The 16772-nt window shown below is 38.1% G+C and overlaps 1 protein-coding gene across 1 annotated transcript in view; it reads left to right on the forward strand.

Annotated features, from left to right (window-relative positions):
* MMRN1 (multimerin 1) overlaps window positions 1-11332 on the forward strand; it is a gene marked incomplete at both ends in the record, with an annotated part of 48103 nt that extends 36771 nt beyond the window's left edge. The window contains 3 exons of the mRNA XM_079534215.1: window positions 1889-3871; window positions 9630-9776; window positions 10911-11332. Coding sequence (XP_079390341.1) covers window positions 1889-3871; window positions 9630-9776; window positions 10911-11332 — 2552 coding nt within the window. The remainder of the gene's footprint in view (window positions 1-1888; window positions 3872-9629; window positions 9777-10910) is intronic.
* Between the last annotated feature and the right edge of the window lie 5440 nt (window positions 11333-16772).

A 16772-nucleotide genomic window follows, 5' to 3' on the forward strand; every position in this document is an offset into this window, starting at 1 on the left:
CCTTCATAATCAAAATGCATACTCATTTAAAGATTAACTCAAGAATGAAGAATTAATTACTTCAAGTCAGAAATATCATTTACAGCTGGATATATAACCCCAGCTCATTCTCCTGTGTACATACATTTATTTTGCGTGCTATTCTTCAAATACTAATTGAAAATGCAAAGGGAGTATATGTTGACACAGAGTAATTACACAGTATGTATTTCAGTCAGAGAATGAAAATTAATAATCTCATGAAAAGTGTAGGGGTTCTTCAGCGATCACAGGCAGTTTAGACCTTTCTATTTCACAGTAAGCAACAGAAAGATTGAGTTGCATGTGTGAACAAACTTCTGTATTTTGAGCTCAAGATTAAAAATACGTGGAAAATCATGCTCCTGCAGCCACAAGTGAACTTCAGAATGGCACTTGCCTGTTAGGCAACCTGTTTTCCCAGCCAGTAGGTAAGGGCAGCAAACCCTAAGTTGTCTGTTTTGGCAGGCTCCATCCCTGATAATAACGTTTGGAAGTCAGTGCTGAGCTTTGCTCTTCTGGACAACCACAGAAATGAAAGGACAGCGTAGATACTGTAGAAGAGCTTTTGTAGCAGGATGGCCTCTCATCACTATTTGTTGCTGATATGAAGAAATGTAATAGATTCCTTGTAGAAGGAATAAAGTAACCTTGTTTCTTTCCACACTCACGTTTCTTCATAGCTCCTTGTGTCTTGTAAAATACTTTCTAGCATCTTACGGTAACGAGTTCCCCTGCATATTCTGCTTCTCATTGCTATGTTGCATCTTCCTCTCAGCTGCCAGTGCATCTTCACTCTTGAGTATTTTTCAGTTAGTGTGTGGTCAGGCACTGAAACAAGTTGCCCAGAGATGCAGTGAGTACCCCATCCCTGGAGATGTTTACAGCCATGTTGGATGGGGCTTTTGTCAACCTGATCCAGTGCCTGATTAAGTGATTGGAACTCTTCCCACAGCCTGGGGGCTAGGACTAGATGATCTTTAAGGTCCCTTCTAACCCCTGCCATTCTATGATTTAATTGGTTATAGAGGATACTTGTGGAAGTGAAGGAAAAAAATTCTAATTTCACAGAGAAGCAGAATATTTGCTGTATGAATATAATTTTTTTAATGCATTGGTCTTGTTGGACAGCATTTAATTGTCTACTTTTGATCACTTAAGTCTATACAAGAATCATACATTCCCGTTTTTCACAGGAACGGAATTTCCACATTTACCTCTGCGTAATGCTGTTCAGGATTAGTATTCTGAAGAGCTATTTTAAGAGTGTGCAAGAGTAAGTAAATAAATACGTGCACCCTAGTCTGCTTTTTGCAGCAGTTGTGAAATCCTAATTTTAAATATTCAAGCAAGTCCATTTTTCGTCCTTCTTTCCAATATAGAGAATTGTATGACCACTTACCATGTATGATACATGTATGATATAACAGGAAGGTAATAATGTCTGCTTTCACTTCTTCTTGACCATAATGTTGATAAAGCAGGATTTTTTTCCTTTACTTTCCAAGTGTAAAAAGGATACGTTGTTGTATTCTGAATAAGCAACAAAACATAAATATCCTCGTTTCAGTGCTCATAGACAGCTTAGCTAAGTGATCGAAGTTGACACTGTGTATTCAGAGTCTGAGTTTGCCCTTTCAAAATAATAGAAAAAGTCCCTCTGATTTCACTGGAAAAAATAGACTACAAACAAGTAGCTGTCCTTTGTGTTACTCAGTTACAGATTTTGCTCTGTGGGTGGGTAATTGGAGGGGATATCTCAATTGAGAGCAATTGTGTGCTCACAATTTTGGAAAAAAGAAAAAAAAGAAAAAAGATTGCTGACAGTATTGTTTTGATTTTTTTTCCTTATTTCTGCTTTTTCCTGAAGGTCTCAAATCCAGGAATATTAATGTGTTAGTCAAAGATATTGTTAGAGAACAGTTAGAAGTATTTCGAAGAGAAATGCTAGAAAACTTGGCTCAGATTTTCAAGACTGTGTCTAGTTTGTCAAATGATCTTGAAAATACAAAACAATTAGCGAAGCACCTAAATGAAACCCAACAAAAGTTTTCTCTAGAGAAGGACATGAGGCCAACAAATCTCGACATTTTGGAGCTGAAGAGTCATATGGTACAGATGAAAGAGGAAATTACCCTAATTTGTGAAGAGCCTGTGAAAGCTTTACAGAAAAAGCAGAAATCCTTGGAAGACAACTTGAAGCATCAGCAGTCAAGAAACGTCATTTATTATGAATCTTTAAATAGGACCCTTCATGAAATGAGAGATGCTCATGAACTACTATTATCAGCTGAAGCATCTCCAAGACAAAACATGCCTTCAAAAGATGAAGTCACAGAGTACAATATTACAGAGTACATGTTTACTCTGCATGAGAAGGTGAAAAAACAGGACCTACTAGTACTACAGATCTACGATGACTTAAGAGTCCAGGATAACAAAATTAGCAACCTCAGTCTTGCACTGGAAATTCAGAGAGGTTCTGTTCTGGGAGTCTGTGATGACATGTTGTCAGAGAGCAGAAAGGATTTCCAAATGCAGCTGTCAGGAACCCAAGAAAATGTTGTTGTCCTAAACAGAAGTGTGTCTGATTTGGTCCTTTCATTGGACAGTAAGATGGACAAAATGAATGAGCAAATTAATGATTTGTCATATGATATGGAGATCCTGCAACCCTTTATTGAACAAGGTCCACCTTTTAGTCTGACTTCTGAGTATGAACAACAAATCCAATCTGAAGCAATTAATGAGAAACTTGAAAACCTCACAGCTGTTGTTAACGGAATGAGTTCTATCATTAACGAATTCTCAAAAACTCAGGAAGAACTTAAGAACAAATCTCAGGATTATCAGGAGTTCTTGGAGAGTCATATGAATGAATGCTCTGTGGAAATAGAAGATGTATTAAACAAGACCATGATAATAATCAACAGTGCTATTGATTCTATTCAAGACAATTACGTACAGAAAGATATGTTATATGTTCTGAAAAATGAGACTGAGGTCTGCTGTGGCAGGGCTGAGAAGCTGGACAGCCTGTTGTCTTTCCTTTCCCAGTTCCAACAGTTGAATGAATCCATCTGGACATCGTATACTAGCAAGCAGAAGCATGAATTCACTTCACAAGTAGTTCCATTGCTTTCTGATCTCCCACGTGTAGAGTCTGACAAAACTATCCTTCACAATTTTAGAAGAATTTACTATATTTTAAATGAAACATCATCAAAAATGGACAATCAACAACAGGATATCACTCGCCTGGAAGAAAAGCTATTTGACTCTCTGGAGGCATCAAAGGACCTTGAGGTTCGTCTCCTGGTTGCGGAGTCAAAAATTTCCAAGTTTTTGGCAAATAACTGTGTTTCACAGAAAAAAACTAAGGCTGCTTTGACAGAGAAAGAGCAAGCAGCCTTGCTTCAGCTCCAGTCACTGACTTCCAGAATTAAGGCCTTGGAAACAAAGTCAATCCGTTTCTCAAACAGCATCCTACTTCTGAACAAGACTGCACATGAAGCCTGGGGGTTGTGCCAAGATGCCAACAGCAGCATCCAGAAAGTGAATGCAAGTATACCTGTACTAATTCAGCTTGCTCAGCCAGATATTCCTCTGCTGCACAGAGGACTCCAAGAGCTCATTGAGTCTGTGCTCGAGATAAAAGCAGGGACTATCCTGACAAATTTAACACAGCATGTTGACACGTCGGTGGCAAGTGCAATAAACAATGTCACCAAACTTCAGAAGCAAGTGAAACCAACTATGAAGAAGCCAGTTCTAGTGAAAAAAGGAGCAGCAAACATCACCGTGAGTCTGACAAGCCGAAGTCAGAGAAATACAGATAATACCATAGATTCAGGTAACATGTTTTAGCCTATGCAGAATTTGGCTCTTTTGTAATGGTCTTAAGCAATCACTGTGATGAACTGAGTAAAAAAAGTAGCTATAACACAGGTGGCATAAGAACTTGATTTAAGGTGAGTAAAGACTTAAAAGAATGCCATGGAAAGTGTCTCAAGGGAATCTGAGGTTGCTCTATTCTCTTGCTTGCAAGAAGATTTTTTTCTTCTACATGAAGTCATCCAGAAGCTCCTTATAATTTTTTCTTAATATGTGTTTGATCTATTTAAGCTACGTGTATGCATATACTCAGTTGAAAACCTGACCTTTCAAACCTAACTGACAATTTAGACAAAATCTAAACTGCAAGACTTTGTGCCTGCATATCAATTAGCAATTTCTGTGAAAACATGCACATTGAAGGAGAAATCTGGAGTTGCATCAGTGCCTTGCAGCATCAGTAGGGATGAAAAGTATTAGAAATACTAAACAAGTGAATACACCAAATGATTGCAACACGGCTTTTGCCAGCTCCTTCAGAACTTCACTAAGATTATTAGTGAAGTTACAGTTGTAACAGTATCCTTGCAGAATCAAGTATCAGGCCATGAAGTAGGTTTGACTCTTGAGTGTGGTTGGCTTTCAAATGTTTAAATTCAAACATGATCGTAAGAAATTAATTCATATGGATGATTTCATACCAATACTTTGATTTATGCCTTCTGGCATCACTGCTGTGAGAAACATACTTTATGGAAATATCTTTTCTGGCAAAGTACATAAAATGAAAAGTGGTTAAGTGACTAGGAATACTTAGAAGGAAGCTCGTTCAGATTCAAATAAGCAGGATAGAGCAAATATAGGCAAGTGTCCAGATACTTATTAGGACCCAGACCTAAATCCTTTCTGCACAGCATTCTTAAAGTTAAGAACATCTCCGAAACTCAATTTGGTCTTTGTTCTGAGCAGACAGGGAGTAGGGAGAGCTGCCAGTATTGTTATTCTGCAAACTTGCCCTCCATCCTTCCCTTCCTTTTCCACTTGTGCTAGGAACAGTCATTTCAGTATGCAGTGGAAGGATGCTTATTAACACCTTAATCCCACGAGTATCTTGACTTCTGCTGAAGTCATTCTGAAATCCGTCCATGCTGAAGGAATTAACTCCTTGGTTGTCTTTTCAGTTGAATATGTGCAAATTGTTTCTTATTTTGTCAGATTTTAGTTGCACACCATTTCTGACTCCTAAAAGAAATGCAGGCTTCCCTTCCGTTTATATCCTGCAGTTAACTTATCCCATTTAAGTGTTTTGTATCTTGTGTTTTAATTGTATGAGTATGATGATTGTTATAGTTCAGTTTTGTGGCATATGCTTCCATTTTGCTTTTTTACTCTTTAGGTTAACAAGTACGTGAAACAACTTTGTTGTGTTTAGTACTCCTGAAAACTGAATAGTGCTGAAAGACATATGGAAGCATTAGATGCGTCTTACTAGCAACCAATCACCTCAACAAAGTTGTCAGAGTTGTCAGTCCAAGTCATTCAGATCAGTCTTGACAGTGTGCTTCCATCCTAAATCTGAGAGCAGAGCTGTAGAGTGGCAAAGGGCCTCCTATCCTTGGTTTTTGCCAAAGAGTGGTGTGAGGCGAGTTGTTGTTTCATTTTTTAGTATCACAGATACCCACACAGCATTTGCCCCTGAATTCTCTTTCAAGGACCTGAGGTCACTAATAGCTTGGCTACCTTTAGCAACCTGATTTACCTCCACACAGCACCCCTTCCCATGTTTTTGAGAGCCCTGCTTCTTCTCAGGCCAGGAAAACCGTTTGGATGTGATGTTCAGGGGCATGATTGTGTGGAGTGTTGTTAGGGTAGTACGGTTAGGTTGTGGTTGAACTCAGTGATCTTTAAGGTCTTTTCCAACCTCAGTTATTCTGTGATTCTCAGGTCTTTTTGGGGGCTTGCTTGGTTGTGGCTGGCCCCAGTTTCTGTGAGCAACTTGCCTCGCTCTGCTTGTCACCTCTCTAGGAGGTGCCCTAGCCCTGTTGTCACCCTAGATCCAGTGGATAGCCCTTCTTTGGCAGCTTTGGCACTCCTTGCATCCAGGCTAACTAGGATGCTCAATGTTTTTATCACTGTCAAATTGAGAGCACTAAGCTAGTCGTGATGAATAACTGTAGACTGACATCTGGTCAGACCCTGTGCAGCCTCAATGCTTTAGTGGATTTCTCAGCTATTCCAGTCTCTTAGGGCTTCCAGTGACATGATTGTGGAAACAAAACACTGGAAAGTCACTTCCTTTTCAGACATTTTCAGATTGAGTCCCTGGCATCACATTTTTCTATAAGGAGGTCATTAAATTGCTGGGTATTCTATTTGCTTCTAAACAATATTGCAGTAGATACTGGTAAAGCTTCATTTATTTTCTTTTTAATACTTATTTATACAGCATTGGCAGCCTATTTCCCAAAAGATTTTCTGGCTCTTGCCCTTTCCAAAGAGTAGAAAAAACTCAGCATTAACCAGCTATCCTCACTCGTGCTGTATTGAGTGGAAACAGCAACTGCATTTCCTTTATCTTTTGCTATTAGTAGTTGCAATTCAAATTTTTCCATTTAACTTATAAAGTGTTTCTTTTTCCTCATATACGCTACTGACTTGTGAAAGATAAGATAGGAAAAGATCTTCAACTATAGTATCTAATATGAACCTCTCAACATTTTTCTCCTAACCGGACAACATCTGTAAAATGGGCACAGTACCTCAGAAAGGAACAAAAAGAAAAAGAAGTGGAGAAGAGCAGCGTCAACCAGAAATGGTAGCAAAAGCATATTGTTCATAGCAAACTTGGCAATTAACATGGCAATTGCATAGGTTGCTTGTTCATTGGCCTCCTATTCTAAAAAATCCTAATTGGCTCAAGCTTCCTCACAGCTTTTTTTAGCTTCTAGAATCTGGAGCGTCCATCTCAGATGTTTTTAAGCAACACTGCTTCATGAAGGACAATTTACTACTATGTCAGAATTTAGTTTAACTCCAAGGTTAAATGCAGGCAAAATTGTTTCTCTGTGGGCTGGTAAAATACTGTTCTCAGTCTTATTATCATTTTCTTTTGTGTGGTCTTTTTCCTGTTTCTTGGCTGTATCAGGGTTGCTCCAAAAGTGATGGCATCCCTTTCGTTATGTAGGTCCATGATGTCAGAAGTGGATGTTGGTAGTATGGCAGTAGAGGCTGAATCTTCCCACCAGTATCCCATTACATGTTGTTGCTGTGTGATGGATGGCAGCAGAGGGGCAGTCTGACAAAATAGTGAAGAGAAAGGAGAACAGCGGAGATGAGGTAGTGGGTGGTGCATTTCAGCACTGATTTTCATGAGAATTTTCATGAGTAGATTTTCATGAGAAAGGCATGCAGGCATATTCATTGCTACAAAAGTGCATAGCTAATGGTGGTGACTATGCTGAAATAGTGTTCTGTAGGTAAGAATTTATTCTATCAAAGAGAGTTAATATGCTTTTTTAATCTATTGTAGTTTCCATGGAAATAAATAGGAGGCATTACTTTCAGACTGGCTTATGCGTGCTTTGTTTATAATTCATGCCGATTAACAGGCTGGCTGCTGTGTATTTCCGGAGTATGATAGCACAATCAGCTATTTTTCTTCCTATCCTGTTTTACTTTCATGCAATATCTAAGCTGCTGAGGATGCTTGGTAAATAAGAGTGAAAAATAGCTTCAATTAAGTCTGCAGCAGAACTGCTATCTGGGAAGAAAAACATAATTTCCTCGTGTCCAGTTGCCTGTGCTGTGACCCCAGTGATGACAGACCTAAATTGCATGATTATGACATGGACATCATTTTTTTTGTTGAAAAGAATTACTGCTGTGTTTTTACTTTGTATGCTGTGTCAGTGCAAATTCAAGTGGCACTACAGAGCGTGATTTAGCATTCTGTTCACTGAACTAAAATTTCTCACGGAAGCTGGTTGTTGTAATTGTTTTCTCTGGATGGGAATCTAAAGATAACTATAGGCATTACTGAAATATCGATGTGTGAAGATGTAGTTTAATACTTCTGTGAAAAGATTTTTGAGTTCTCATGCAGCAGTCCAGGTTTATAGCAGGACTATGTGGAGTCAGAGCTCTTTCTAGAACTGTGGTGGTAGTTCCTGTCAAAGAAAATACCATTTTATAAAGCACATGACTTTCATTTGGCAACAATAGAGGAGAAGAAAAGCGTGTCTTGGGGGTGTTTCATATTATGTTTTCCATGGAAATTTTTAATATTTAATATAGCCAGAATGTTGTTCTCCCGAACTGCTACAACAAAACCTTATACCACTCAATAATTACTGCCTAATAACTCAGAAGTGCTGGAGTTACTTGTTTCTCAGTATTGAGAGGATGTGATTTGGTGAGCTCATACGTATGAAGAGAGGAAGGCCATCTTCAGTGTGGATGTACTGCAGAATTGCCTGTTTGGTTTAATTTGCGTTGCTTGTGATATTGAACTTTTACAGCAACGTTGGTGGATATTTGGAAATCGAACTGAGATTATTTATGGACAAAGGGCAAGTATCTGAAGTAGTCTGGATAGTATTTAGAAACTTTCCTCTCCATGAGCTGGTGACTCTGACACATTAGGGTGAATAATATCATAGACCGGACAGTACATTGTCAACACAAGAAATACAAAATTTGTTTTTCGATCTGTTGAAGTTGACTCTGCCCTAGAAGAGCAGATTTCTGTGCTTGCACTAGTGAAACCAAACCAAAGCACAGATCACTCTGAAGCAACAGGAAAATAATTATTTTTCTCATGAAAAGAAGGAAATAAAATGGAATAGATCAGCACTGCCTCTTCCAAGTTTTCCTGTTTGTGCAGTGTTGTCAGCTCCAAGCCTCTCAGCACATTTCCAATCTTAGCAGAGATTAGCTTGTCCAGCCTATTTCTTAAATCACATTATCATAATCTGCTGATTTTTCACTTGTCTTTTGCTTTTGTGTCTGAGATTAAAAGTAGAACTCAGTGAGAAAGGAAGAGGGCTGAACCAGCTGTATGGTGGTCACCACAGAAATTCAGCTGTCATTGTGAGCTACTGGTGTTGGGTGCTCTGTGCTTTCTGTGTCAGGGAGGGTGGATTCTCAGTACCCCCAGATCCTTATGGGAATGAGAATCCACCAAACCAAATATGTCTTGAGGACCATCTGTAGGTCTACCTTGCCTTAAATTGTTATAGAAAGGCTGGTGTTGGGAACAGTGAAAGAAACATCTGCTAAAGCTTGGCAATAATCTGGCTTTGCTAGCTTTAAATTTTTATTCTGGGGAGGAATGTCAGGAGAAAGGGAGGGAAGAAATGAATGAAGACTCCTATTTCTTGATAGAAATGTCTTGAACTATACAATCACGGCTGTTCAGTTATTTCAGCTTTTTAATGGTTCTTATGCGTGTCAAGTTAAAGATTTTGTAATATTGTTATCTTACTACTTTTACCCAAACCCCTGAGACAAGAACTCAGGTTTTCTAGGTATTTCTGAATAATTTTGAAACGAGCTGAGGATATGTTATGTTCGAGCAAAGAGGTAGGCTACTACATTACTTGGAGAGGATCTGAAGTTGGCCTTCATACACGGAACGTTTGCGAGTAATGCTGCTGGTTTTCTGAATTCCTTAAGAGGCTTCCCAGAATACTGAAAACTTTGGGCAATGTTACTACAATGACTGTTTGGATATGTGCATATCATTGCAACTTGGAGTTGTTGGTTTTTCTCCCTCACAGGGCAGTATTCAGCTTGTGTCAGCTCCCCATGCCAGAATGGAGGAACCTGTATCAATGACAGACAGAGTTTTGTTTGTGCTTGTCGCCACCCCTTTGGGGGAATCAGTTGCAGTACCAAGCTGGTGAATGATGACTCTCCGAGCACTGGCAAGTAAAGAATTGGATAGCACAATGTTAGCAGCATGGGCCTGTGCCCCAAGGTCTAATTAGAACACATTTGCTGGTCAAAGGTCTCACATTTCACTTTAATGAGTACCAAATCAGGTAGTAGTGTCCTGTGTTTTGGTGTTGAAGTCATCAATCCCTGTGGGTAACTCATGATTTTTTTTTTTTTTTTTTTTTTTTTTTTTTTAGTATGACAGGCCAGTGGGATTAAATTGGGTTGGCACCCGTTATAATAGCTGGAAATCTCCCTGGTGACTTCTGCTGTAGGCTGCTGAGGGATGGTATGCTATAGCTGAGGGGGAAGTGAAATTGGGTCACTTGGGAATACCAGCTTCAGCACTGCCCTATAAATACTGTTAGCTACCATAATATATCTATACCATAATATATGAGATTACAGCCTCGAGGAGTCCTTTTAGGCATGCCTCTGGTTTTCACTAGCAAGCCATACAGCCTTTAAAAATGTTTCAAATTAGAAATTGTGCTTATTAAGCCTAGAAAGCGAATAAATAATTTACGCACAAGCCACATGGAGTGCAAATTTAATGCATCTTTTTGTAGCTGTTTGGCTGATTGTCAGTCATAACAACATATGAATAGGGAATAAAATCATTTTTACACTGGCATGGTATCATAGTGTGCATGCTCAGCTGGAAGAGAAAACATACATTTTTTGCTACCTCATTTAACATCAGGAGTGCCAAATTTCTTCACGATTTGTCTAAGATTTGCGGGGAAAATTCTTGGCTTCAGCACATACAGATGAACAATGGAAGAGATCCTGGGGAAGGGAATAAGTTGGGAGTATAGGGAAGAAATAAGAGAAACAATAGCAGCTCTCTAAATGGTAACTTAGTATATGCAATCACAACATTAACTTGCTGTTTTTAAAAATCGTTTTATTGGTTGCACATAGCACTAATTGTGAGGAAAATTACGGTTTATACAGCACAAATGCTGTGCTTAAGTAGAACTTAATGTTAGAACTTAATTAGTCACTTGAGCCAGTAAGTTATGATTTCTGGCTGATCCAAGTTACCTTTCTATAATATAAAAGGAGGAATGGGAGAGGAATACGAAGGGCTTTGTTTGAAACTGTTCTTTATTCCTTTCCAGATTTTTCAAAGGGATCATACAGATATGCACCGATGGTGGCCTTTTTTGCCTCTCATACGTATGGGATGACGACTCCAGGACCCATCAGATTTAACAATCTAGATGTCAACTATGGAGCTTCATTTGCCCCAGCAACTGGGAAGTTCCATGTTCCATATCTTGGGGTGTATGTTTTTGAGTATATCATTGAATCATTTAGTCCCCATGCCTCTGGATATTTGGTTGTTGATGGAGCAGACAAACTCAGTTTCCAGGCTGAAAATATTAATAGTAACAAATACAATGACAGAGTAATTGCTGGAAATGCATTATTGGAGTTAAATTATGGTCAAGAAGTCTGGCTCAGACTGGCAACGGGTTCTATACCAGCCAAGTACCCACCGGTCACTACGTTTAGTGGTTACTTATTGTATCGTACCTAAATCTCTCATAAATGTAAACATTCACCATCAAATGAAGCACCTGGCATATACATTTATCTTTGCTTTTAAATATTTCATTTCTTTCACAGCAATAAGTTTTTGAAAGTAATTAAGGAAATGGCATTGGCATTTCAAGTGTCTACTGCGCTGAATTCTCCAGGTAACTTGAGCATGCTACAAAGAGAGTCCATAGGTTGTGAGCATAGGAAAAATAAGCATCCTCCTTTTGTAAACACGAGTCAGAAGCACAGATCTAACTGTCCTATATTGCCAATGGATAAACAGACAAGGAAGCTGATAATCAGTTCTCAAGAATAATCAGAGCTTCTTTTGGTTACTACTTTACAAAGTGATTGCACGCCAAAGGAGCTGGATAGATTTTGACAATTTGAATGATGTATTGCTACTTAGCTCATTGTACCAAAGGGTAGTCATGTACAGATTTTTTGCAGAAAAAAAATGTTTTTCTCAGTTTGCTTGATATTATCCACCAGGTACCCTGATATATCAGCAATCAATTGATTCAAAATTTGACATTGAACCATTATGATAAGAAACTTATTTTTTTGTATCGCAGAAAAAGAATCTATGAGTTTATGTGCTCAAATCAGAAATAAGGTGGTCATTTTTAGTGTTGAATATCATTAGTCATAGGAAAAACATTACACTGGACTTGGTGGAGACTTATTCATGCTTAATGCATTTAAATCACAGCTGGATTTCCTTAGGAGATGTCTTTTTGAGGAAGCGTTGTTATAGGGGCTTTATGCACGTGTTGGTGTGTATTTAGCCTATAGTACACAAGGCTAAATGAGATAACCATAGCTGTCCTTTCTAAGTTTGAACTCTATAAATCACTGATACTTGCTTGTTTCTGCTTTATATTCACTGATGACTAAGGGAGGATGAAATGAATTATGAACTTCAGTCTGCATAATCTCAGCTGTGATTACTGAGCACCAAACTGATTAAAGTATTTTAACTCTATTCTATGACTGCCTGTGTAAATCATGTGTCACATTGCCTCAAAGGGGAGCAGTTTGAACATAACTGAATAAAAGTAAGACAACTGGTTTTTTTTTTTGGTTTTTTTTTTTTTTTTTTTTTTTTTTAACGTACTTATTCCAGAAAATACTACCCCTAATATATGCAAACTGGGAAGTGTATGCCGGTAAAAATCTTACAATGAAGTGGAAGTTATTTCTTCACAATAAACACCAAATACTATTGTTCTGAACTGATGTAGTTCATCCTCTCTTTCTCTCTCTTGCGTACTGAGTTCATGAAGTAGTTTAACCTCTAAATGGTAGGTCCAGTCTTCATGCTTAATGCTAAGAGAATCAGTATTCCTGCTGTGATCCTGCTGGAGCCCAGCCTGTTGCCTGGGGTTTGACTTAAGCTGAGCTGCAAGGTTGCTTAATTTCTTGGGAAGTTGTTCAAAGTGTCCTGTAACAGGAGATATGATCAGAGTTTTCTGCAGTCTTTCTTCAAAATTAAGGCTTCTCTTAAATGCTGGAAAACACGAGGGAGGGTGTAAAGTGGTCTCACAGTCTTCTCTAATCTTGGGTTTATCCTGCTATGGAATAGGAATCATGTTTGACCTAGGGAAATAAATACTGCATACTGCAAGCCAAGCTGTCCCGTTGCATTTTTTTTCTTTTTCCTGAGCACGGTGATCCAAAAGAAAGCCTCTTATCATTTTTTTTTTGCTGCAATCAGCCAGTTGGTTACATGTCCAAAGCTCACTTTCTGATCTCAAAAAAGACCATTTTTCTGAAGACCTAAATCCACTAATTACTTGTTAATGGATCTTGCAGCATGTAAGTACTCAAAAACATCCTATTTTTTTCCCAAAGGATCTGAAATAAACAAAACTACTATTCTAACTGCAAATTTCACTAACAGGTTGGAATGTTTTTCTGTTGCTTGCATTTTTTTTTTCGGATTTTTTTCAAGCCTTAAGTTCTTTCATTTTTTTGGCAGGTGGATTCTTGATATACCATGATGCTTGGATGAGTATGCTACAGATCTTTCTACTGTTGAATACTGCATTTTTACGTAAACACTCAAAGTCCTTGATAGAACACTAACTCAGCCTACCGTATCATTGAATTTTATCAAACTTAATGGCCGCATGCTAAAATCCCCCCTTGTATGATTTTGTCATTTTAATGTTTAGTCTTTATTCCTGCTGTGGCTATGGCTAAGTGGCGTGAAAATTACTCTGCAGATGAAATTCAAATGACCCAGCAGAGACTGTATGTCTATTTTAACTTGACTTTCTTTGCCCTTGCTGCCCTTACCACTATATGGAACAGGCTTGTTCCTTTCCACTCTTTTTCACTGATAACCAGAAAATTTCTAGGCCATTTTATTGCTCTTTCTTCCTCTTTTGCTGTTGTTATTGTTGTTGCTGCTTTGTTTCCTCATGGAACTCCTAATTCCTTATTGGTAGAGTAAAAACTCTATTTAAAGCTGCATCTGTAGATGCAACACAGGAAAATCATTTCCCTAATTCAAAATAATACTGAAATTTATGTTCATTGTATTATTTAAATCACAGAAGAAATAATCTTTTAGAAATGTAATAAATATACATAATACTTTTTCATACTGTGCAGTAAACCACAAAAATATTTCTTCAGATGTACTGAAATTAAATGTTCTTGGCTTTGTTTTCAAAAAAAACAATATTCTGCACCAGGAATGTAGGTTTGCATTGGCTGCTGAGGCTTATTTGTGGGCCTGTGGCCCTGAACCTTATATGCTTGGAATAAAGAAGCTCATAATATTGTAAAATAACTGAGGATCAATAAGATGAATCAGCCTACCCATTATGCAGACAATTCTAAATCTATCAGTCTGAAAACCCAGGAGAACTTTGTAGGAATCAGCTAGGAAAGGTGGTTCCTGAGGCATTTTGTCACTCTGCTGCTTTCATTTTCTCTGTCTGATTTACATTCCCTAATAACAACAGGCTGCAAATCTGGATGTTTATCACTATTCACAGACCCAGTAAGGGATCACAAAGCTATCCTGAGACTTTGTACTATAGAGTGAAAGGTGTTCTCTTTATTTGGGGGTCTCAATAACCATGGCAACATTTGGTCTGGCTTGGCTTTGACAAGCCCATCCAATTTACTCCAGAGCCTGCATTATCTTTTCTTTGCCTATACCAAGTTATCACTGAATACATTCCCCAACTGCTCCTATACTTAGCATTCTTGTTAAGATCAGCAGTTTATTTTCCTTGTGTACCTTTTCTAGTTGAATAGACAGCAAAGCTCGGCTTCTTTTCAGCTTATGCCACATTCCTCTTTTAACATGTGTTTGCCTGGTGCTGTTGTTGTTCTCTGTCCATACATCTGGGGTATGTTTGTTCAGTTGTTTTTTTCTTAGATAACAACATCCATGTTTCTAACAAATGCAAAGAAAGATGTTTATTTCTGAATTTAGGCATTGATATGAACTTGTCCACTAGAAGCAACGCTGCAGCTAAATCCCATTGAAATCAGTGAGAGTAGGATAACGAGTGCTTTGTGACTGTTGCAAAAGAAGATCTTTGTAGCAATAGTATTTGGGCATGTGAGCAGATGAGCTCAAACAAGTTTATAAAAATAAAATGCAAAAAGACACTTTATATGAGGGGAGATGGTCGCAAGTTGCACGAGGGGAGGTTTAGGTTGAGTATCAGGAAAAACTTCTTTACAAAAAGAATGGCTAAGCACTGGAATAGGCTCCGCAAGGAGGTGGTTGAGTCACAATCCCTGAATATGTTTAAAGACCTTTTGGACGTTATGATCAGAAACGTGATTTAGCGGAGGGTTGTTAGAGTAGTATAGTTAGGTTGTGGCTGGACTCAATCTTTAAGGTCTTATCCAACCTGAGAAATTCTATGATATTTCCAAACAAACTGTATACAAAAATTGTACCCACAAAGACCGTAGATTTATGCATTTTTGTTATCAAGATGAAACAACTGCTTCAACATTGTCCATGACACTGAACTGCAAACACAAATTGAAAAGATCAGCAAATGAAATAGAAAATGGTTGTGGATAGGCTAGCAGCTCTGTGGATTTCATTAACCCTTTCAAGTTGTCAGATGTATCATGGAGTTAACAAGGCCTGCAGTTTTCATTTAGTTTTAATTTGCTAAATTCCTCTTTGTATGCTCAGCTGACTTCTAGAAAGCACAAGGCCCAGACTACCATTCCTGTGTTTGAGTGGTACCAAAAGGAGAAGATTTCTTGAGTTATGGTGGAAGTCTTTGTGCTTATTAAATCTTGGTGTAATTATATTTTCAGCAGAGTTCTGTAAGAAATACGAGTATTTATCACAGCTTTGCATTCAAAATGTACATTCAATGTCTAGTTCTAGTCATTTGCTATTTGCAAAGCTGTCATTCTCCTTTTTGTAAGAGAACAGGAATGGCAGGAGAGCTGTCAAGAGTGATATTTAATGAAACACTGTCTTTAAATGGGACTATAGTCAAGAGTGCTTAGAAAGAGAACTTTATTATCAAGCTGCTTTCTTGTTGAAGTTGCTATAGACATGTTACAGTGAACACACTGACTTGTAATGAACTTTCCTGCCTTGCTTAAATCTGTGGTGGTTGCTAAATGAAAAACAGCCTTCTGCATTCACGTATTCTATGTAAACAAACTGAAGCGTTTCCATTTATTGGGGAGGTTGCTGTTAAAAATCCTTATCTTAGCAAAAGCAAGTTGCAAACAGAACAAACCATAGCTGTTTATAAACAGTGGACAAATGCTTCCAGAAAGCTTACAGTTTGGATCTGCAGAAGTTGCATACTATGTAAATGATCTGAAGTGCTCAGTAATTCTTTATAATTACTGGAAACCTTTTGAATGGTTTGTAAATCCATTAAAGAAAACCATTATACCTCACATCCACACAGGTATAACATCATGAAGACTTGGTTGTCTCAGATGAAACCACGCTTATGACACTAAATGTGCTAAGACACTAAGAGCACTCCCTAAGTGTGAATATTCTTCTATCTTACCTAGTGTCAAAATCAAGAACAAAGGCAATTAAAAAATGAACGGAGTTATCCTCAGCTCTGTCTGACTTCTTAGACTCCTTACAAGGAGGGAACCTTGTCCCTCCCTTCCCCAAATGTCATTTAAGGGCTGGCTGCCACAAGGGAATGTTCTTTACTTGGAGTTCGTTCTTTTGGGAGAATTTGAGAAGCTCAGATTCTTGTCATGGGTAAGTAAATATTTCTTTTTTTTTTTTTCATTAATGGGATTGTAGCCATCACTCTTTTCTGAGTAAATTAAAATTGCTTATCTCCTATTGCCTTTCCCTACAGTTACTTACTGTTTTTTTAGCTCAAAACTGTGATTTAAATTAAAAGGAGGAGCCCATAACTCCTGCTTACTTACAGCTCTGTGCATACTGATCTTCCTTTGGC

Source organism: Tetrao urogallus (assembly GCF_951394365.1).
Source record: "Tetrao urogallus genome assembly, chromosome: 4".
In the NCBI taxonomy this organism is placed as follows: domain Eukaryota; kingdom Metazoa; phylum Chordata; class Aves; order Galliformes; family Phasianidae; genus Tetrao; species Tetrao urogallus.